The 25,153-nt window shown below is 42.0% G+C and overlaps 1 protein-coding gene across 3 annotated transcripts in view; it reads right to left on the bottom strand.

Moving 5' to 3' along the window:
* The window catches only part of stard13b (StAR related lipid transfer domain containing 13b), a 62,601-nt gene that overhangs the window by 19,625 nt on the left and 17,823 nt on the right, over nucleotides 1-25,153 (bottom strand). The window contains exon 1 of one of the 3 annotated variants that reach the window (XM_030744570.1): nucleotides 10,211-10,595. The exons of 1 other annotated variant lie outside the window; for it this stretch is intronic. In XM_030744570.1, the coding sequence (XP_030600430.1) occupies nucleotides 10,211-10,334 (124 nt within the window). In that variant the 5' untranslated portion in view covers nucleotides 10,335-10,595. Of the gene's footprint in view, nucleotides 1-2,301; nucleotides 2,550-10,210; nucleotides 10,596-25,153 lie in introns of those variants that run through there. One more of the 3 variants, XM_030744569.1, reaches the window with a different exon arrangement.

Genomic DNA, 25,153 nt, shown 5'->3' on the forward strand with positions numbered 1-25,153 from the left:
CTTAGCTACGGAAGAGAGCACTAATGGCCTCTCCAAGCCAGAGAGTGGAACTCACTGGCTGCACCAAGGTCAACAAGCCATGAAGGAAGGCCATGGAAGGGTCACACTGGACAGAGCTTCTTGTTCAAGCACAACAGCCCCACGCTGAGGAAAAGGACCCAACACAGTAAGGGAGAAAGTGTAACAGTGAAGCTTTCAGCCGCTCAGGGTTTCCAGCAAAGTGCTGATGAAGCTTCCAGAAGTTTTCCATGGCAAAACAGGAACGCTTCCACGGGGGAAAAAAATGGGCCGTGAACAATCGATGAACAGTCAGTTTTCATGACAGTCTGGCACAGTTTTTAGGAAAACAGATGAAAATCGTAATTTTTAACGTAAGAAATACGCGCCCACTGACATAAGTTTGGTTTGCGCTGACTTTTGGTACAAGACCAAATGTATGATTCAGAAAACCTACACAAGAGCAAAAGCACAAAACATGGACACACTGTTGTCCAGAGACTATGTGCAGTGTCTGGACAAAAATGCACGTTTAAATGTATTATGCACAGCATGTATTTCTGATCTATGAATAGGAACAACAGATGCAGAAATCCTGAGAATCCTGGGAAGGGCTGAGCAGGGAGGAATTGAGGGAGAGGGCAAAAACAAATCTGCAGACAGACTGTAGGGCCTTCCAGAGTAATAACATGTGGGATACTCCTCTGAAATCTCAGAAATATTTTCAGGGAGGGAGAAACATTTCTACATAATACACAGAGGCCTTCACACACACAACCATCCAACATACCTTTGTCTTCCCATCTTAATTCACACAGCTGTGCATTAACATTCATCTACTCTCCACGCTGCAAAGGCAGAATATTTGGACAATAACAAATAAAGGACTCAGCAGGATCCCACGCAGATAGCTCTGGATACTTTGAAATCTCATCTAATCGGAAACGTGACCAAAACCAAACGGGCTTTCCTGGAATTCGGGATGAAACAATACGTGAGTAACGCTGCCCATCACCATGACCCACGCTCACTTTCAACCTGCTATATCAACAGGGCTGGCCAGCTGGAATGCAGAGGCTACTGCCAACACACAAAGATCAATTCTGTGGCTCTGCAGCCAGCCCGTTAAAATACTACTTCACTGTTGTCTTCAGCATTTCAAACTGATATGACAGCACAAGATGTTACGTGCCTGATAAAAAGGACAAATGAGATCTCACCGAAAAATAAAAGCCGTTACTAAAATGACTTAACCTGGAACAAAGAATCTTAAATTGCACTTTAAACATCCATGTTTTCTGTCCATGTCAAAGATGACCCAGATTGTTGGTTTGCTGTCAGCCGATCTGTAAACACACGCCAGGTTACGTGACTCCACATGTCAGCAAACAACAGATCATAAAGATTTCCACCTGAAAACGAGCGTACACACACGCACTTCTGGGGCACATTCACAGGTCCACCCAACAGCAGACTTCTGTGTGTCTTTTACATCATCACAATCAAAAACAAGCCTTGTGCTTTGCCCCAGTCCTCTGTGGTGACACAGGAAATCTTACCCACACAAGGCTGCATTATCTGACTCATGCTCTTGTTACTGTGACTGAGACAAGAACTATGAACATTACCATCTGATGACCTAAGTTTCTTAGCAATGAAGCCTCTTCGGTTATGAAATGCAGCCACCCTTTGATCCGGTGGCGGCAGAGCGCCCACACCTGCATGAGGGAGCAGGAGTTGTAGCAGTTAGTCCTCTCTGTTGTTGTGCACGCGCCCTCTTGGCCTCTGGAGAGCAGATTTAAGTCTCCAGGTATTTAAAGATGTTAGAGGCCCTGGGGAGAGCTGAATGCGAAGCGCTCACCTGATGAACAGACGACTTTAAAACTGTCAAGCTGAGACATTTACTGATATATCTTGTTTGCACTGTGGGCTCAGCTCTTCTTACATAACTGACCCTATAGCTTATCACCTCTCTGTATTTGTTAGTCAGTCAATACCAATTATTTAACACCTCTGCACCCCTGACTACCTGCTGGCTAAAGGTCAGGTATTTTCCTGCAGTGACACACATAAGCACACCCTGTTCCTACTGCATCTGTCTTTTAAAAGGGTGTTACCACTGAATTTCATTTTCATCTGGAAATAAGCGAGAAACCAACAGTGATCCCAACTGATATTTGACAAAGACAGTCAGCTCATCCCCAACAAAACAACACCCTTGCTCACATGTCAGCACGTCGTCCTGGGACCAACAGACTAAACTAATGGTCTGAACAGTCACTTCTATCCTAACAACTCTCCTACCTCCAGCAATCTTTTTGAGTAGTTGCTGCCTGGCAATAATCCTGCCCAGCCTGTAGCCGGAGCGTCTGCGGTGATGGTCCATTCTCAGGTAAATATCCTGAGTCTCTGGGGTCATACTCCCCAGACACTCACTGCCCGTGGATTCCGGAAGCTCCCAAAACATAACTGTTAGATTTGTTTTTTCTAAACAAGCCCCTATCCCCCTGGCTGATACACACTCAACCACACAGGATCTGACCAACAGAAAACTTCACATACATGCGCAAAAAGCCTAATGTGAGCGGAGAGGGAGGGCACAGCAGAGGCTATGGGAGGAGGAGTGCCAACACTTCAGCCTGTCTCTGCAGGCCATGTGACCACAGTGAAGCCAATAGCAAGCAGGCAGTAGGAGTACTGCCCACCTTTCTGAGCTGAATCCAATGTCTGTGTGAATACTTGTCAACTTCCCCCTGCTCTGGAGGGAAATATAAATACCACTGGAATGCCTATGAGCTGAGTAAGGAGAGCAGGAGAGGATGGTTTGGGAGGGCTTACAAAAATAGTGGCTTTCGGACCCTCCCTGCGCTTAGAACAACACTTCTGCTGTTGCAGGTCACAGAGGTACCAAATTTACTGCACGAGAAGTTCCCTGTGCCATTTTAGAGAAAGCCAGAGAAAGGGAAGGAGAGCGAGAAGCTCTCCTCGGTTTGAGAATGTTCCCCCACCCCCCACCACATAAATGCCTCTTCTTACAGTCACAGGAAGCACTCTCAGTAGGTTGCCTACAAAGTGTCGGCTACTCAGAGTGAAAATTGCTTTAAGTTGTAGGACTTGGCTAAACTGAAGAATAAAGATCAGTCTTCAATTCTGATGTCCAAGATCAAATCCTCCCCCTCCCTGAGACAATAAAGTTTACTCTCACTTTCTTGCAACCTGACTAGTATTATGTAATGGTTACTCATAATCACAGCTGTTGTAGCTGGTATATAAAGACTTAATGGGCGTTTCACTTTCTTCTCACTAATTTAAGGCAGACGTGGGCCAACAGGCATCAATCAAACTAGGACGCAGCGAAGAACAAAAGAAAAAAGGAGTCTTCATTAACATTTATGGGATAATCACTATTATTACAGCTTTAGCCTTGTATATAGTTTTTTCCCCCCTGTATTTATTTATTTTTGACAAGTCAGCAAGATCATTTTATTTTTATAGACAGTAACAAAGTAACTGCCAAACAAATGCACAATGTATTAAAATGCTACATATGCAAGAGTAGAGTAGAATCACACGTTCCCTCTTTGTGATTATGCTTATTAATGGTATAACAACACCCCGATATGGTGGGATCCGATATGAGCTGCTTTTTAAGCTGTTGGATTGCACCAATGTATGAACAGTGCCTGGACTGAGCACTTCATCTGTGCCCTATTCAGGCAGCTCCCTTAACAAAACCACATGGGTTATTTCCAGAACCGGAAACACATCTTATATGGACTATTATTTTGGGAAAATATCCCAACCCTGTTCTTCTGATACTGAGCAAAACTTATGCATGAAAATGGCTTTTGGTGGTATGGTCTAGATCTTTCTGCAGATTATTCCAAGAATACTGCACAGTTTTCCTATTGCTTTTGAAAATTAACCTTTTTTTTGTTTTTATACAAAAAGCCAATGTGTGCTTCTATTTTGCACCAAAAGGAATCCATGTTGTGCTTACAGTCATATATCAAACTGAGATATTGGACAAACTGGAGGAATTTTAAAAATAAATGTTGATAAAAATCAAATGTAACATATTTTTGGAGATTTAAAAAAAAAAATCTCAAATACTTTCAAAAACAAGTAACTTACTCCATTTGGCCTGACCAACTAAATCATATATTCCACTCCTGTCAGTCAGTTTACACCATAAAATAAAAAAAGTCTTCTAACACCTGAAATGTGCTTTGGTACCAGCAGACCCACCCAGCGCCAATCAAGGCCCCCGCCACTCTCTCGGTGACTGTTCGGGCCTCAGCATACAGACTTGTCTGTTTAGCGTGAGCGTGGCGCCGCACACGTGAATACAGCACAAATAGGCAAACAACCAAGTTAAACACAGCCCCTGTCTGTTCTTCTCCCTGGCTGCCATAATCCACCCTAGCTTAAGCTCACAAAGACCACAATTCAGCAGCACACTTCAGAGCCCGCTGCACATTTTCATAAACTTCTCCTGGGTTTAATGGCCCTCCCCACACCCTCAAGCGGAGCTATTTTCATACAAGGCTGTTGCTTTTTTAGAAGTAGTAGGTGTTGGTGTGATGCTATTCATTTGATTTAATTGGGTGGCGACTCTTGTTTTTAAATGTATACATTTATTTTTGTATGCACACAAACACCTGTATTCATTCATCTTGTGAAAGAATGGCTTAAAGGTGTGAACCACAAAAAAAAGTGAGGGCGCACATTTATGCACATTTCTCTTCCTTTTTGTCTAGACGATGAATATCACACCAAGGGCATCACACGTATCACATTACGGAATCATGAATGAGATTAATGGTGTCTCCGTCTCGTCCACGCTCAAATACCTGAACGGTGATCGTGAAAGAGCTACAACATCTCCGGCACTCAGAGATGTCCTCGTGTTCGACTCTGTGCCGCGCGCCACGATGAAACGGCTGTGGTCTGTCCTCAGAGGGAGAGCTGTGACTCCAGCCCTTATCAGACTTGTTTCAGCATGCCCCTGTCTGGGTTTCAGAGCTCAACTGCTATAGCACATGACAACAGGAATCCAGACTCACATTACAGATGCACAAACATGTACTAAGGCTCTGTTACACGCTGGCTGACAGAGTGGATTTTTTTGTTCATATATTTCATAAAGGAAAAAATGATATGGGAAATTATGTTTCTTAAACTAAAACGAGGGTTGAATCATGTCCAATTTATATATATATATATATATATATTTATATATATATATATATTTATATATATATATATATATATATATATATATATATATATATATGTATAGTGCCACTACCACACTTCATCATTATGCCCAAACTATAATGCAGACATTTAATGCATGTCAAACCTTCATTACTTTCCACTCACTTTCAGCCAAATGTGATTACAAAAGGGGAACTTTTGGGGAATCAGCTGGAGTTAGCAGACGCTCGTCTGATGTGGTTTTATGCAGCGGCAGACACATGTAATCTGCACTGGCCAGTCTTGGTTCTGGTGTGGCCATTTTTCCTGTGGTTAAGGCTTATGAATAACCCCAGCGTGACAGAAGATTTCCACCTCATGAGCCACCACATTTCTGACTATTGAATTTAGGTCCGGGTGCTCATCACGCTTAAATACTGCAAGACCAGTTGAGCTGCATATGATGAGGTGGTTAAAGTTTTTAACCCACTTCAGCTCTTGGATGTTGACACAGAAAATATCCTTTTTTTTTTTTTTTTTTTTTTTGAGCGAGACTCTGTGCCCACTGAGATCTTAATCTTGACTGTAGTGGGAAATAAGCTGCTTGAAGCTGCCGGGTTGTTCCATAAACACAGGTGTGTCCCAAGAGGCTTCTCTCCTGCATCTCAGGTTCTGTTCAATTCATGCACTCTTAGAAATAGTAGAGTACGTCACACACATATCTCATAGTTTAAGAAGAACACAACCACAAGCCGCTTTGTGCTAGTGTCAAATAAAATCACCTAAAATAATCTATGCATCCTCTTCCGCTTATCCTTTTCAGGGTCATGGAGGGGTGGAGCCTATTCCAGCTGTCATAGGGCAAGAGGCAGGGTCCTAAAATAATCTATCAACTAATTTGCTTTACAGAGAAACTGAATGGGAGGCGGGGGAAAAGCTTACTGATATAAAATTGGATGCAACTGCATTTTCATGTTTCCACTCTCATTATTATGAAACACTGTAATTCAGGTATTTTAAGAAACTGTCATTTGAAGTAAACTGAATAATCTAAATGCTATAAAGTAACGGTGCCACCATTGACTGGTTTACAACAAGCTTCGCTTGGATTACTCTGTTGCTACTTAAATGAATATCCAGCATATCCAACATCAGCCAGGTGTGATTCTAAAAAAAAAATCTGCTTTGTGGAGTTGAAGCTTGGGGCCCACAGGTGAGCAGAGATGGAATATTTTTGGGTTAAAACACCACTCTGATGTAGCAAACATGTTCTACAACTGGGAGGTGGTGACAGGGATCATTACACGCAAAAAAGAGCTGCAGTTCATCCATCAGTACTTTGTTCCAACATTAAAGTGAATCTGTGATGAACACATAATAATCTCATAGATGTCGATAAAGCCTATTAAAGCTTTGTTTTTTAAGTTTGGCTCTTGATTGCTGCAGAGTGACCTTCGTAATATGAGATGGCACACAAATTCAACTGTCAAAAAAATCTGTAGTGTTTTAAGGTGCAAACACACTTTGTGAAACAGCTGCCATTATTCAGCATTAGACTGTAAATGGGTCACCTCCAGCAACGTGACATCATGCACTCCCCTCCAAAAGTACTGGGACAGTGAGGCCAATCCCTTTATTTTTGCTGTAGACTGAAAACATTTGGATTTTACATTAAAAGATCAACTTTTGCTCACAAAATATGGTGGGCTCAGACAAAAGGCGCCATCTTCTGAACTGTGCACCAGATCCAGATGAAAATACCTGGAAATAAAAGCTGAGATGTTGATTTTTAAAAATTTTTTTTATGTCAAATGCAAATGGTTTAAGTCTACAACAATAATAAAGGGATTGGCCTCACTGTTCCAATACATTTGGAGGGGTGTGTAAGTTCTTTGCTGACAGACTAAATCCATCTCGTGTCAGGGGCCTACACCCAGACTAGACTAAATTTCTTAAAAATCCAGTGATATCTGGAATGCTGGATGGCTAGTGGCTCCATAAGTTAAGTGGTTAACACATTTGCTTGGCACTTTCCTGGTTTGGTTCCAGCAAATCCCCTTTGTGGTTGCATCAGGAAGGTCATCAAATCAAATACACAGACCTACTCGCTGTGGTAGCCCCTTACCATTATCTACTAGGGATGCGCCGATCCGATATTCAGTATCGGTATCGGGCCGATCCTGGCCTAAATTCCTGGATTGAATATCGGAAAGAAATAAAAAATACAATCCGATCCGATCCGACCCACATTAGCTGCATTACAGTTCTCCGTCGTCTTCTTCTTCTTGTGGGTCTGCGGTTGACCAAACCAGCTTAGAGCTGCATTACCGCCACCTACTGGAATGGAGTGGAGATCAGGGGATCAGTTCTCCGATGCTGCGACGGATTCCCTTTGACACTGAGCGATCATCGCTGACATGTTTTTTCTGCCTCCACCGCTCTCTGCGTGTTTGTGTGTTGTGCTCGCTGTGCTGCTAGTGATTGTCCGGTACCGGAAGGACCCCTTCCCCGTCAAAATATTTTTTATACTTTAATCCCTGATTAGTGACTAAATATAGAAGTGCGGTAGAAACCTATTTAGGAGAATGCTTGTGAATATAAAGCATTACAAGATTACGCTCATGCAGCCCCTAGTTTTTCAACATAAACAGTAATAAGAAAACAACAGCAATCAGCTGATTTACGTGCAGTCTGTCTGCACAAGCGGAGCCGGTGAGCTCAGATGGAGCGGAAGAAAGCCAATGCATAATAAGCCAATGCATCACCTTCTAACATAGGAGCAACAGGATTCAGGTGATAGAGTGATTGGTGTAAGTAAGTAAAGTTTAAAAAACAGTTGAAAACAGAAAACAAAGGTTTTCAACTGTTTTTTTTAAGACTCCACAGAGTCAGCTAAATGGAGCTGGAGTAGTAAACCGTTCCAGAGCTTTGGTGCCACTGCCTTGTGCGTGGGACAACAAAAAGATTTTGATTTTGTTGTGTGTGAGACTGTTGCCGTATGTAAAATGTATCCAGGCATTTGAAATCAATAGTTTTTTTTTTTTAAAGATCGGATTTGTATCGGTATCGGCAGATAAAATATCGTTATCAATATCGAACCTAAAAAAACTGGTATCGTGCCATCCCTATTATCTACATATACACTGAGGAAACAAACTATCCAAAAAATATGAATCTATACAACATCAAGCAGGCAGGAAACAATAAAACAGCTTCTGTGCTGGGTTAAAAAAACAAAAAAACATTCAAAGCATTCCCCATCTGTCACTCATCTGCATCAGGGTCAGGTCTATATGCAGCATGCTCACTGTTCAGGGTCTACATGTGCAGCTCCCAGTGTCAGCCAGATGCATGGCACACATCACATGCTGCATATGGAAAAGAATGCAAGATTAATGTGTCAGATATCCAGACACGGACAGCCTCAGCTGCTGCATCAGTGCCGTCCCTAAGCAGGCTTCACAGCTGAGCCAAACATGTATCAGATCTCATACACAAACTATACAACTCTACGCACAAACTCAGCAACAACTTTGAAGCTCTGATGCCTCACATAAAACATCTGGTCTCCACTGGAAGGATTTCAGCGCTTCAGCTCCACCAGCTTAGACGGAGCTGTTTTGTAATTCATGTGGTTTTCCCACATAAGGCGCTAATTTGGTCACTTTACTGCCCCTGGCGGTACACTTGAGTAACTGCACAGATGATTGACGTGCACTTATGATGCAATGCTCTCAGGACCATTCAGAGAACCACTGCGGCAAAAACTGACCTTCAAATTATTAACTTAAATTTATCCCAGAGGAGCTTAAAAATTAAACATTGTCCACATTGTGTAACACACCACATGTAGTGCTGAAAGAAGTAATTCCCCCCCCTGCCTTTTTTTTTTTTTTTTACAAAGATAATATTGTGTCTATTACAGTAAATATTTCAATCTCTTTTACTATCATTAAATGGCTTTTATATCTACTTAATTTCATGCATATCACAAAAAAATTAACATGTATGCTTTATGTGATATTACTTGGAAAACAAAGCTCAGCTTGACAGAATAATGCTGGGCGGCACATATCTTAAGAGAGACAGATGCATTTTAAGGGGTCAAAGGTAATATGCGTAGAGATTTTCAATGCTGTTACATAGTTGCTTGGGTTTATTTGTACTCAAATAAGCAAATAAAGAAATGGGAGATAAATGGGCTCTATAATATCAAAGAGAGTGGCAGGAAAACCATACACAATAATGTCACCCTGCAGAAATACTGTAATTATAGCTAAGCAAAAATCTACTCTCCAACAACTAGAATATAATAATTAAACTGAAGTACACTGATATTTTTTTTAGTAAATAGATAAAACATGCTTAAAATTGTCTTATGAGCATAATATCATCTTAACAACGTAAATTATTTGGAGAAAAAATCTTATATTGTTTCATTCAAGCTCATTCAAGTGTTGAATTACTCATCAGCGCCCCCCTGCGGTATCACCAGCCCACTGTCATTCGTAAATCTTAAAAAAAAAAAAAAAAAAGCTGTACTATAGAAATAAACTAATATACAGTAGAAATGTTTTTCCTGCATGTGCTATAAATTGATGACACTTACTAAAACAGTTTTTTTTTGTTTACTGCCCAACTATCTACACCTTCAACTATGAATGCAACTTAGTCACATTTTAATTTTTAAACGACACAGGACTTCATGCACAGGTGGAGTGATTTAAGATATTTTAGGATAATCAGGATCGAGAGTATCGACATGAAAAAAAAAATCTACCAATAAAAAACAAATTAACAGCCTGCCACATTCATAAAGTGTTTTTTCTTCTTCGCTTCTGTAAATGTCCCTCTGATCAGTGCACATTGTGATTTATGCCATAATGATAATTTGTTTTTCTACTAATTAAAAAAAAAATTCCACAACAACAGGATGGGTTCAGCTCAGTCTCTGCTGCTGCTTTACTTCACCCTATTAAACGGGCTAAGGTCTGACCTGAAGCGGGCTACTGACCTGCCAGTCTCCGCTCTCTGACACCCTTCCAGAGTAAATCCCAGGCTTTGGATGTGGAGCTCCGCAGCTGCTCGCTGAAAGACCGCCGAAGCTTCAGTTTCGCTGACTTTCTCTTAGAATTCATCTCAAATCCTCCACTTGGACATAATAACAAAATCCTCTTGGTCTCTCACAAACTCCTTAAAACACCCGACACAAAGTCACCTTTCCCCCCTCCCGGCTTCAAGTTCTCTGTTATACCAGCGGCAAACCTGCCCCCGGTGCCCGGTCTTCAGACGAAGTTGTTACCATGTTGAGGGGAGATAAATCTATCGGTCCCAGTGAGAAACGGAAACCAGCAACACGAGTAAAAGTAAGAAAGTGACAGTAAGTGCGGCTTTCTCACTTCTCACCAGATGTGTTTGTGTGTGTGCGCACGTGTGTCTGCGCACAGCCTTGTCTACACGCACGACGCCTTCAAATACGGCGGGAAACATGGGAACTGTCAGTAGAACAGACATGATCTGTGCAGCAAAAGGGTAAAGAAACTGGCTGAGAAAGGAGGGAAGCTTGGAGGGCTGATGGGAACAACAGATGGTCACATTACATAATTTTAGAAGTCCTGTTTTGAATAAAATGTATTCACGAGCTTATGCATTAAACGAAAGTATAGCTAATAAATTTACTGGTTCAAAAATGTCACATTTTATGATTTTATGAGTTCCTGCAGATGTTCTGCACCCAAGGAACACAATAAGAGAACTTTGGTTACAGGCTTTGTAAAATCATGTGAGAAAGATATAGAAAGCAAACATATGCAAGCAGAACATAGTAAATATTTCTAGTAAATACAGAACAAAAGGTCAAATACATTGAAAATATATGAATTGCAATAGTTAAAACAGTACACATGCTCACTGCTTTTGAATATTAGCTACTTTTTAACCCCTGTCATAACATAATGCACATAGTTTGTGCAGCAAATATTTCTGGACTCCGTTGTTTGCAACACTGGCCGTCATGTGAGCAGTACAAGACGCCAAGCAGTGTCTTCTCGGTGGGTTCCTATTAATTACTTTGTGAAATGCATTGCTGGAAAGTTAATAAACAGTGACCCCATCAATTTCTCTTTTCAGTATTGGCTGAAATTTTACTCTCTAACAATCCGTATCTGCCAAATAATTCCTGCTTAAGTCGAGTGCTTATTAAAACAAAAACATTTGTTGTTTTATGTAACACTTGTTTTGAATTGCAACTAAAATTTTGCACAGTGCCGTGATGTTGGATACAAGGTCAGAGCATTCAGTCCATTTTCAAGCAGGACCCTGAGGTGTACGTAGAGCACTTGAAGGCCTCACGAACTCCAAGCCACCCCCACTTTCACCACCCCACCCACCATCACAAATACACACCGTGGCTCTCAAATGACAGAATCCACAAGTGAGCAATCACTTTCTCCAGTACTGTCACTGCATTACAATCCCTAAACCCAGAAAAGGAAGACTAAAATAAATAAATGAGATAAATTATTATATTATAGGTATTCTATGCGCGGGGTGATCAGTAATAATTTTACAACTATATTACTTGATACAATGTAAAAAAAATTAAGCTATGAGCAGTCAGTCAGTTCTTTCTCTCTTATGTATGACTGACGTACACTCAATGGCCACTTCATTAGGCACACCTTGCTAGTACCGGGTTGGACCTCCTTCAGAACTGCTTTAATTCTTTGTGGCATAGATTCAACAGGGTGCTGGAAGCATTCCTTTGAGATTTTGGTTCATGTTGACATGATAGCATCACACAGTTGTTGCAGATTTGTTTGTTGCACATGCATGATGCAAATCTCCTGTTCCATCACATCCCAAAAGGTGGATTAAGATCTGGTGACTGAGGAGGCCATACAGAGTCAGCTTTGTGACATGGCACATTATCCTGTTGGAGGCATCCATCAGAAGATGGGCACACTGTGGTCCTAAAGGGGTGGACAAGGCATTTAAATGATCCTCAGTTGGTACTAAGGGACTCAAAGTGTGCCAAGAAAATATCCTCCCACACCATTACACCAACACCAGCAGCCTGAGGCACTGATAGAAGGCAGGATGGATCCATGTTTTCATGTTATTTACACCTAATTCTGACCCTACCATCTGAATGTCACAGCAGAAATCAAGACTCATCAGACCAGGCAATGTTTTTCCAATCTTCTAGTGCCCAATTTTGATGAGCTAATACAAACTGTAGCCTCAGTTTACAGTTCTCAGCTGACAGGGTTGGAATGTAGGTTGGTATTCTGCGGCTGTAGTCCATCTGCTTCAAGGTTTGGCTGGTTGTGCATTCAGAGATGCTCTTCTCCATACCTTGGTTGAACCATGTGATTGAGCGACTCTTGCCTTCATAACAGATCGAAGTAGTCTGGCCCTTCTTGTCTGTCATCAACGAGGGATTTTTGCCCCGAGATATGCCACTCACTGGATATTTTCTCTTTTTGGGGACATTCTCTGTAAACCCTAGAGAAAGTTACGTGGTAAAATCCCAGTAAATGAGCAGTTTCTGAAATACAGAGCAGCCCATCTGACACCAACGGCCATGCCCTTCTTCGCCATTCTGACACTCAGTTTGAACTTCAGCAGGTCATCTTGACCATGCCTACGTGCCTAAGCTCACCGAGCTGCTGCCATGTGATTACCTGAGCTGATATTTGTGTTAATGAGCAACAGAACAAGTGTACCTAATGAAGTGGCCTGTGAGTGTATGTGTCAGCTATTACAGACAGTTCTCTCCAGGTAGGTTAGAGCAGGTTCACCCATTCAACAAAAATGCGCAACAGAAAAGAAACCTTCTGAAGAATAAACGCAGTGAGCTTTCCTAAGCTGGCTGCTGCCACGGCACGACAGCAGCTCCAATAATCATTCTACCATGATTATTTTAGGAATTTCCTCCTATTATTGTATGCTCACTCAGGCAGCGCATGACCTAAGAGCAGTGATATCATATCAGCTGAATTCATTTCTTGGGCACCAGCTGGGATTACGGTTGTAACAGGTTTAAATCCATTCTAAACACACGGACCGACACTTTCTTAAATGAATAAACCTCTGCTAGCCCCAGTTTGCCCTCTCAGTACGAATCTGATGTGACTTTGCTTCATTTAGTAAGGAAACAGACCGTTTTGTCCTCCGAGCAGGACAGGTGATTTAAACATTAGAGCAAGGTCACACAGTGAGATATCTCAGCACCAAAGAGAGTGCAGCCGAGAATATTAACGAAGGGCTCAGTTTTCCATTTGTTCTGTCTGAAAGTGAAATTATGTGGCGTCAGGGAGACTCAGAGACTGCACGTAGAACTACTCTGATCTTCATTTATCTGACACGACAACGATAACATCTACATGCTTCGCATCTTATGGCACAAACATCAAAGACTTCCTATGAGGTAAAACCTTGAAATTTGCCCGTCTACAGTGAAGAAATTAAATATTTCTCAGTGTGTGACAGTCTTTATCTGCACTTGTGTCTAAGGGGATCTGCCACTGTTAAGTGACGGGAATGGAATTTATGTGAGAAAATCTGGATGCTTTTTCTGGGTTCACCACTGGCCGCCTGTGATGAGCATGGTGCTATTTTCAGCCCCGCTGATTCACCTCGGGCTAATATGCAGCTTGGAGGACTAAAACACACTTAAATAAAGAAACTGTTTCATTTGATCCTGTGAATTCTTAGAAAGGATCAGGGTCAGGTCGAGCCAAGCGCTTTGTTTTCCACTGGTCACATGACCCAGGAAGCCCACAGAGAAAAGGCCCAGAATGTCAAAGGACAACACAATCTTTAATTTACCACAGCAGACTGTAGCAGACATGGGCTGAAAACAGGACAGTGGAGACATGATCTCGACAATGCAAACAAGGCATGAGGCTCAGTGACGTAGAAGGCAAGAACCGGCAGACAGACAATACCATCCCTGTCACCCAAGAGCAAAGGTGATGGAGGAAGTGCGGCAGCTAGGTTTTGACCTCTTTTAATGTGAATCACCAGAGAGGAAAAACCCCACTTACTTTAAAAAGAAACCACTTGCACAGTAAAGACGAGCATTATCGAACTGAGGATCATTGTGGTTAGACAATGACTTAGCCTCTGGAGCGGTCCATGGCAGCAGAAGTAACAGCAGATGCAAAGAGAGGAAACATCAGTCAGCCTGAGAATGTTTTCCCTTTGCTGACTCACCCGCTTGTTTATTTTGGCCAGGCAGCTTTTAGAAAGAACCCATTTTCACGTTTTCCCTGAAAAAGTGCCGCACTTTCAGGACTTTTTGTGTGTGTGTGTGTGTGTGTGTGTGTGTGTGTGTTCACTTTCTCTGCCCTTCTTTCACAAACACATACAGATAAACATGCTGATATTTACTTGTGCACTAGATATGTGCATTCCAGTGTTTGAGCGTTGTCTGTGCCCGTGTCTGGTGACTGATGTGGAATGCTGTCCCATAGCTGCAGTGGGAAAATCCCAGATGTGAGGAAACTGATTTCTCTTCTGTGAATGGGTCATGTTATTGGCCAGGAGGGTCTTACACCAGGCCCCCTCGACATGTCTGGGAGATTGCACTTCCCAGCCTAATGGAAACAAGGCACAGGGAGTGGGGAGATCTCTCCTCAACCTCCATCCCTGCCCCTGAGGGCTCGTCTCAGGCATGTGCTATAAATTTCCTGACCATATATTCCCAAGCCGAGTTCATTTTTCCAGCAGAGCCACACATGTGGTGTATATCTGGGTTTAGATTATGCGGTCGGGGAAGGAGGGGCCGACTTTGGTCCCAATCCATTAAAGTGGCCACTAATTCTGTTTTCTTAGAGGGCCGTCTGTTGTGTCGTAATGGTTTCTTCCTTTAGTTAACGTTCTTTTAAAAGCCATTAAATCCAAAATAGATGATCATTTATTTTTAATCCTTTAACAGATGAACTGTAGATTTCTCATGTTTATTTATATTTGTTGTTGCTGCAGTATGTTACGTAACTTTACATCCAGAATTAAAGTAAGAGGGAGGTAAATTTCAAAAACTCATAAAAATTATTCCCCATGCCATGGAGCTTCTGTAGAAGTCCACAGGGGTCAAAGTTTGTATAAGCAGGCTTGAAGAATGTAAAACTGGCATGACAAGCGTACGTAGCTATTGTTTAATTGAATGACAAAGCATGTAATGCTGTCAGGTCTGAATCTCTTAAGGCTGCACTGCTCACAGAAATCCATGGGAAAACATTTACACAGCTCTGCGGCACCTGGTTTCTATTAGAGCAACGACAATTTAATCACGGAGGTACACTTCTTTCTCAATAACTGCTTCTCAGTCACAGCTGATGTAAATTGTTTATTAGATTGTGCTCCATGCTCCAACAGCATACAGCTAACAGGATTACTTTTGAGAGATGTTCTTATTCTCATCAAATCCCACAAAGTCACTGGCACCTCAAATTTATCAACAAGCTGTCCTTCGATGTCTGTGCTGTGATGCAACCAGCCTGGGCGATGGTGACTCATCACACATTTCAGAGACGTAAAGGGTTAATGTTGTGAACAGACGTACTTTAACCCATCGGTCTTTTCCTGAACCCCACCAAAAGAAAGTAAAAGTAAAAAAGGAATGAAGCTGAAACAAATAAAAAGGTGAAAAAGTTCCCACAGAGGACACAAATGAATCGAAGATAAAATAAAGATTTTCTCACTGGTCCTTTATCACCGCGTGCTGCTGCGACTGGTGCGTTAAGGCACCAACTCAGAGATGACTGCGGCATCGTACAGGAGGCCAATATTTGACACTACTGGATCGAAACTTTTTGGTTGTTCTTCAGTCCTCATGACACAAACTGAAACAGGAAGTTGGTGTTTATAGTTGAGGATAAGCATTTTCCAAGAAGCCAGAGTTAAAAGGCTGATAGAGACCAAAGGAAAAAATGACAGCTGCTTAAAACTGAGCCCACAGTAAGTGCTTGCGCTCTCCTCTCCTCTCCCATGACAAATGCCAAATAAGACATCAAAAGTCATTTCAAGTTGTTACAGTTTTGCCTCAGGAGATCTGAAACTGCTACTTATGATTAGTAAAGCACATAGTAACTCTCAACCTGTGTGTTAACACTTTAGGAATTCCTAGAACACATCTTTACAAAGCAGAGTCAGGTTAACGGCACAGGAAAAAAAAAAGAATCTTAATTTGATCTAAATTTACACTTTTATTATCTCCCTCCCTCAAACATTGGCAAATTAAGGATACGTTTTCTTAACGAAGCATGTGCGGACTCAATCACTTCGCCTGTTGCCAAAAATTCTGCTCGGCTCATCAACCACGATAAGCTGGAAATACAGTGCAGGTATTGTTTTCACGCTGAGACACAAACAAGTCCTGCTGGGCCCTTAAGTTTTAAAGCCGGTGATACAGAGCGCAGAGAGGATGCAGGAAGTCTGCTCTGCTCCAGCCTACGATTGCTCTTTGATTACTGAGCCAAATTGTTTAATCAGGTTTGAAACCACAAGAAAGCTGCAGTGCTACACTGCCCCAGCACAGAGCTTCTTTTGAGACCACGCTGCTTTTTTGTTATCTGGATACAGGTGGAAGTGCACACAGCTATGTAAATCTGCAGTAGCATGGGTGCCCGCAGCTTTGCTTCAGTGCAAAAACACACAGTGTTGGATGTGAAATGTGCCACACGATTGGCCAACCTGAGGATGCAAAGACAAGGGCTGGAGGCCCAGCGGAGGAGCAGACTTTTTGCCTCCCTGCAACATCTGGAATCTCGGCGGTTTATGTGGGAAATCTGGGAGGCCACTGCGAGAGCCAATGAAGTTATTGTATCTGAACTGGCCCTGAGGAAATGTTCTTGGCTTGGAAGCTGAGTGTGTGCGTGTTTGCAGGAACACCGAGGTACAAAGTGGAGCAGCAGATTCGATAAAGCTTTGGATGAGGAAGGAGTTATTGTTTGGATTCATTTCTAGTAGAATGGTAAACATTTACGCACAAAAGGAGATACAAGGACAGGAGCCGGTTGTCTGTTTAGTCACAAACATCCTGGTGTGGGACCCTGGAGTGGTGTGGCTTTTCCTGGCTCATTACTTCCTAAATCTTCTTTCTGCCTTTCTTCTCAGTTGGCAGCTGAGTGCTCGACCAACCTGGGAGCTTTTGTGTTGTCTCACACACACACACACACACACACACACACACACACACACACACACACACACACACACACACACACACACATGCATGCACACACACAATGTCAGCCCTTGCGAAACTGGCCTGCGTCCTGACACGGCTGCCCATGTCGCCTTCCACTTATTTTACAAATCCCAGGCCTGAATTTCCTCAACGCACGCACGCACCGACACACACACAAAGCTCTCTCACCTTGGTCTTTTTGGGGAAGTTGATCCCTAAAGGATTTATTGGCTGCTTTTTTCTCTAATTGGCAGCGTAGGTGCAATTGGGAATGAGAACAATAAACCCATTTCCGCTCATTGAAGGACATAAACTTGGGAGATAGTTTCTGTTCAAACAGCTCTGTGAACACACACAATGCACAATGACAGGATCAAACCAGATGATTTATACTCGACAATAAATTGTGCCTCGTGATCATGGAAATTGTAGAAGACGATGATCTCATTCAGTGTAAGGGCCTTGAAGGCATTATTAAATGATATTATGCGCTATTGTATATATGATTGCTAAAATAATTGCAATGAAAATGTTGAAACTGCAGTAAAAACTTTAAAAGCTTTTAGACCTTGTTAACCACGCTGTTCTGTAATGTTTTCACAACCTTGACAAATTACTGTATATACAAAGAAAAGTCCAGAAATACTACAAACCCCCCACCCCCACCCCCACCCTCGCTCTCCCTGTGAAACTGCCAAGCTGGCCTCTGCACTCAGGAAACCACAAGTCGTTTTCCATCTTTCCATGTGTGGAATTTTTCATGCATTTGTCATGCCAGCAGGAGTCTTTATAGTCTGAGCCGCATCTATCTACTTGTAAATTTAGAGTATGATGTCACTGATCTGGCACCTGTTGGGAAACAGGCAGAGGGGAGTGAAAATAATGGCACAATTTCATGAAAATTAATTTTCCTGTAGGTTTAAATCAAACTGTTTCACTAACTCCACCTCTGTCCATTAGAAACGAATAAGAAAAGCAGAAAATTCAATCACTGTGGTGCAAAAAATTTTTGTTATGTTGCTTTTTCTTTATTATACCAAAGCCACCACACAGGTCGCCAGAGCAATCACCACCCTGAACTCACACACTCACCCACTGTAACTGTGCAACACCCACATCTCTGTGCAATATTATATCATTCATACTGAACAATATATAACATTCCTATATTGTGTAACATCCAGTATTCATTCACTAGTGCAATATTCATTCACCAAGTGCAATATTCATCATCTTCATTATTATATATATACACACATTTACTTTCTTACAATGTACAGATGCACCAATGTAGGTATGTATGTATATATTTTTATACATTCTATTTTTTGTATATTTTACACATTGTTTATTTTCTGTATATCTCTTGATCATATTGATTATACTAGATTATAATATTTTTATAATATTTTTATTTTCATTTAGAGAGTTTGATTTTCTGTTACATGGCACTGAACAGGAGTGGCCCTCCAATCTCATTGTACATCCTGTATAATGACAATAAAGGCATTCTATTCTATTCTATTCTATTCTAGGTAGGGCTGAGTTATTTAAGTTTGATGATGTCTCTGCAAATCAGAGCTCAGAATTTTCCCCACAAACAAGCAAGGGGGGGTAGAGGTAGTACCTCCCCATTTTTACCATTCCTCTCCACTCCGAGACATTAGGTATAAATAGATTTAGAGAAACATAAAAGAGGGAGTGTCGTGGTCTCCTGATTGGCTTGCTTTTTTGTTTTGTTTTGCTTCCATGTATTTAGCCATTTCCTACGTGGTGTGTGTTTAGTGCAGGTGTCTCGAGGGATTGTTTACCTGTGTGCAGAGGCGGGTCTCTCCTGGTCGCCCCACCCGCTGGTCCGTGACTCACCTGCTGCTGGCTGCTCATCACTCACCTGTTTCTCGTGTGCGCTAATGAAGTGGGTGCTTAAGCTGAAGGAAACTCTCAGTCATCACCAGATCGTTGCACCAGCCAGGGAGTCCCGTCAGCTCCCGTTTAGAGCTGTCTTCCAGACACTGGTAAACGACGTCCTCCGGGATTTTCTGAATTGATTTGCTTTTGTTTGCCTGGATGACATTTTGATCTTTTCAAAGAACATCATGGAACATCAAGAGCACCTTCATCAAGCTCGGCAAAGGCTACGGGAGAATCTGTTCGTCAAAGGGGAGAAGCGCAAATTTCATGTCCAGACAGTGTCCTTTCTGGGATACATCATTGACCGGAACAGCATCCGGGTGGATCCAGTCAAGGTAAAAGCAGTCATCAATTGGCCAGCTTCCTCCAATTGTAAACAGATGCAAATTCTTTTTGGATTTGCTCATTTTTATCTGCGCTTCATCAGAAACAATAGCCGTGGTGTCTCCACTAACTGCCCTAACCTCTCCCAAGATCCCTTTTCTTTGGAACTCTACAGCTAAAGAAACCTTCGGCCATCTGAAACACCTGTTCAGCCCTGTGAACCATTTCTATGTCCCATCATCTGTTTGCACCACAGTATTACAGTAGACTCACACAACGAGATTCACCTGTAATCCCAGGGTCTTTAGGACTATGCTAGCCCGGAACAAAGTATCCTCTACTCCATCAGCTGGACTGCTCAGACCTTTGCCAGTACATGATTGCCCATGGTTCCACCTCTCCATCGACTTCGTCACTGGGCTGCCATCCTCCTCGGGTACCACGATCATGACAATAATTGACCACTTCTCCAAAGCTGCTCATCTTATTGCTTTACGCAAGCTGCTCACCACTCTTGAAATGGTCCAACTACTCACAGATCACGTCTTCCGGCTCAATGGCATTCTCCAGGACATTGTCTCCGACTGAGGACCACAGTTCATGTCTCACGTTTGGAAGGAGTTTTGCACCTCCCTCAGCACTCAGGTCAGTTTGTCCTCTGTTTTAATCCACAGACCAACGGCCAGACGGCGCGACTGAACCAGAAATGGGAGGCTGCTCTCTGGTGTGTGACTTCCACCAACCAGACTATATAGAGCTCATACCTGGCCTGGGTGGAGTATGCTCATAACTCAATGACCTCCTCTGCCATGGGATTGTCCCCTTCAAAGCCAGTCATGGTTATTAGCCACTGCTGTTTCCATCCCAAGAGGCAGAGCTAAATGTTCCTTCAATTCAACATCATTTTCAAAGCTGTAGGTGTTTTTGGAGGTCTGCCTGAGCAGCACTCCTCCGGACCACCAAGTGGAACGTTGAGTTGAGATGTTTGGACATGTGCAGAGTTGCAATTGTGGAAATATTGGAAGGATGTTGAATATCAACACCCTCTTAGAATAATGGCCTAAGTCATTTTTCAAAAGACACAAAAAACTGAACCAAATATTGAAGAAATTATGATTTAGGCAAAATAATTGTCAGCAAATGACATAGGCCATTATTTTAGGAAGGTGACAATATGAAAAGGAGAAGAGGAAGACCACAAACATGCAGATGGAGAGGGTTGGTGTGGGAGAAGAGGATACTAGGGATTGGGTCAAATGGAAGCAGATGTTCAGCTGTGGCAGCCCCTAAAGGAAGAAGGACCAGGCCTTAAACAGGCCGTTCAGGCTAGAAAACCCTCTAATGTGGCTTCATTAAAACAATTCTGCAAAGAAGAGCGAGCCGAAATTCCTCCACAGTGACATGAAGCACAACAGGTTTAGTGGGCAGTTGCATTTACTCTGGTTATCTTTACCTTGAACTAAAATTAGTTTGAAGATCTGAACATCCAAGTTTGACAAATATGCAAAAAAATAAATAAGAAATCAGGAAAGGGGAAAATACTTTTTCACAACACTGTAGCTATAATAGTATTCATGCTCATGATTTTTTTTTTTTCCAGAGGCTCCACAAACTCCTGTGGATGTCCACATTTTTTTTGTATTTGTACTGGAGTTTATTTATGCTCTACAATAACAATTTAAGGCAAACAGGACTAGTGCAGATGACTAGAGTTCCTTCAAAATGACCCATTCCTTGTTCTTCCCCAGGGAACAATGTGACACTTAGCTAAATTTGGGCTTTGTTATGAAAAGAGTATGAGGTCAGACCATAGCAAAGAATAACAGAGTAATTACTCCTTCTTACAGCTTAAAACATACATCTGATTTCAATATTAACCCCACCAGCCCACTCTGCTTGTATATGTTCTGATTAGAACTGCGTAGGTGTCAGGCTACGTCATCTACTCCTCACATGTTTCCATGATGCTCCTGTGATGTGTATATTATAGCCTCTAACTGGCCTCCAGAGAGAGAAACGGAGAGGGACTGCAGCTGTCTGAGGTCACAGCCAGTCTCCACCAGAAGGCTGTGACCCTGGGTGACACTGAGGAAGAACAGCTGAGGAATATGCACGAGTCAAAAAAAACAGCAACCCTGCTTTATTGCATTAGTAGCCGTGGACATTATATAATACCCACTGGTGCACCATCTATAGCTGGACTGGTGATTTATAATAGCAGTGTATACATACGGCTCAACAGAGGAGTCATTTCACAGTGAGCAGGATTCTCATGTTGGCCAGTTTCACTGTGGGAATCATGAGTAAGGCTGGTAAATGGTTCTAGTTCTACTGTGCAATTAATCCCAATCATCAGGGCCTGATTAAACTTGCCTTTGTGCCAAGGGGAACTGTCCAGGGAAGTCAACATTGCCATTTTAGTTTTACACTGTTAACAATGGACTAGAGAAAACATCTGTGATGATGTTTCATATAAATAAATACAATTTTTACAGTCTGATCAAAAACACCCAGGCTCTGTTACACAAAGTGAGCGACTGGCTCTGTTACTGTGGATTTTACAATCCCGCTGCAATTCACTCGCAATCATGAGCGAATGACTTCATAGGAAGAAGGATGGGACTATGACATGCTTGCAGAAAAAAAATGGTGAAAAGCATTTTAGCAAGACAGATTTAATCTACCATCTATACGTGTCATTCTCTTTGTCAAGTCATATGAGCATGAATGTTTGGCTTTGTGTTAGCCCTGTGATGGGACACTCTCAGCTGGGATAGGCTCCAGCTCCCCTGCAAACCTAGCTGGACGAGCAGTTATTGAAAACAGACTGATGGATAGAGGTTGGTCATTTCCTTGATAAAGAAATTTCCTGTTAAGGTTGATACATTCCCCTCTTGCAGACAAATAGAGTCTCTATGAGCTGCAATTCAGTGTGCAGAGAATCTTCTCAAAGTTATGCTTCACTGCTTCTACTTACAGTCATACGAATACTTTATTTTTCACAAGACTTTATGCAGTTCTGTGAGAAACATCCATAAACCCCATGATTTAGTAGCTTGAAGAACTACCTTTAGCAGCAATAACTTGATGTAATCATTTTATGTCTGACTTTATTTGTCTCTCACATCACTGTGGAGGAACTCTTCTTTACAACATTGATTCAGTTCATTGAGGTTTGCAGGCATTCATTTATGCAGAGGTCGGGCCTTTGACTGGGCCGTTGCAGCACTTTGATTCTTTTCTTTTTCAGTCGTTCTGTTGTAGATTTGCTGCGTTTGGGGTCACTGCCCTGTTGCATGAGTTTTGGCCAAGTTTTAGCTGTCAGACAGACGGCCTCACATCTGACTCTAGAATACTTTGGTTCACAGAGGAGTTCATGGTCAACTAAATGACTGCAACGAGCCCACGTTCTGCAGCTGCAAAACAAGCCCAAATCATCACCCCTCCACCACTGTGCCTCATACCTGGTATGAGGTGTTTGTACTGATGTGCTCCATTTGGTTTTTGCTAAATATGGTGCTGTGCATTTCGGCCTAACATCTCCACTTTGTTCATGTCTGTCCAGAGGACATTGTTGCAGAACTCCTGTAGTTTGTTCAGAGGCCATTTTGCAAACCTAAGCCGCGCTGCCATGTTTTTAGAGAGAAGAGGTTTTAGACAAGCCATACTACCTGTTCAGTCTTTTTCTCATTGTGCTGTCATGAACTTCAACATTTGACATGCTAACTGCAGCCTGTAGAGTCTGAAAAGTAGCTCTTGGGTTTTCACAGTTTCTCTGAGCATTGCACAGTCTGAGCTCGGGGGTGAATTTTTGGGGCGCCCACTCCCAGGAAGGTTGTGATGTTGTGATAAACACACACACCTAAATTCTGCAGCAGACTGCCAGAACTTCTGCTTTAATAGAGGTGCTCACACTTGCTGACGATCAGTTAATCAAGTGCATTTGATTAGCAGCACATTGCTGCAACTTATTACTTTGATTCCTGTGGAATCAGTAAGGATGTACCCCGCTCCCCCTTTGTTTCCCCTTTGTTTTTATCACAATCAGCAGCAAGAGATTTCCACATTGAAAGTAGATTAGCATATTTATTCAGAGAGAGGATCTGTGTACATGAGAGTTTCAGAGGGAAGCCTCAGCCTGACAGTTCTGGGCCACAGTGTGCTTTTTAAGCCACATTTGTGTGATTTTTCTCTCAAACTGCTGTTTGAGTAACACGATGTTTATCATAACGCAAAAGACCACTTACTTATGCAACTTTAAAGTCGCAGAGTTTCTTGGAGCCTTTTATCGTTTCTGCTTTTCTAAACTCTGCGCTGAAACTAAATAATTCTTTTTAGTCAAGACAGATAAAGGCAGCTTCACTCTGCTTATCTGTCCTGTATCTCTGGCAGAAACCTGGCTGGATACGCAGCTTTCAGCATCAGTGTCACTGAAGATTCATTAAATCTATGATTAATATCAGTCAGGCAGCAGTGTTTTTGGGGATGAACATAGTTGCCTCCTCTCACCAGAGGAAGCCATTCATTTCCACACAGCAATTTAACACACCAGAGGGATTAGATTTCCATACAAATTACCCTGTGTGAGAGGGAATTAGGTACTTTTTACTCATCATCTATGCAAGGCTTAAAAAAAGTTCTATAAATGTTGAGCAAGACTTTGAGAAAATAAACATTTCTAAGGCAGTATTAACCCCCCCCCCCCCTCCATAGACCAAATCTTCTCTGAGTGTTTCCATATGTGGTTTTGAATGAAGCTCTGGGTATTGTTTTTTTTTTTTTTTCTCCCAATCAGTAAAAAACAAAACCACAAGTCAAGAAGGTTAAAAGGTTGAGTGTTTTTCCATAAATTACTTACAACATGATCTCAAAATAAACAACAACAAGTAGGAGGAACCTTTTTTTTTTTTTTAATTTCAGCTTTCTGCTCATTTCTAACTGACAAACATGAAGTTCAGTGTTCAACAGCATCCAGTAAAAACTGTGCTATTTGGAAACAACACACTGACCACCCGGTTGACTAAAGAACTATTTTTTTTCCACACTTTTGTTACTAAAAATCAATTAAAAAAATATTACAATAACATAATTTACAGAAACCAAACATGCAATGTATCATCTTACGTGAAAATTTGGGCGTGTTTGTGTACAAGTTGTGTGAATAAGTGTAATAAAGGCACACTGATGATTTGCAATTTTGCAAATGGAGCCAGAAAATGAGCCTCTTCTGGACAGTGTCAGTGTAATGAGGTGGACAGTGCTGTTACAGTCTATACGGAGAACCATCTGGCCTTCTCATATTCATGTGTTAAAAGAGGTTCCTGCAGCCCAGCTGCAAAATACAACCAGGCAAAAATCACACCTAATGAGTCTGACTATCTGGTACATTTGTCTTTTTAAGGAGATTATCATTCTCCAATTCATCTGCATTTCATCATTTGACTCAGGTTGAAACCATTTGTAGATTTCATCTGCTTTTTGATAAATAAAGCAGATGGGGACATTGCCTGTGGTCTGATTTATTTC

This window comes from Archocentrus centrarchus, chromosome 13 (assembly GCF_007364275.1).
Source record: "Archocentrus centrarchus isolate MPI-CPG fArcCen1 chromosome 13, fArcCen1, whole genome shotgun sequence".
Lineage (NCBI taxonomy): Eukaryota > Metazoa > Chordata > Actinopteri > Cichliformes > Cichlidae > Archocentrus > Archocentrus centrarchus.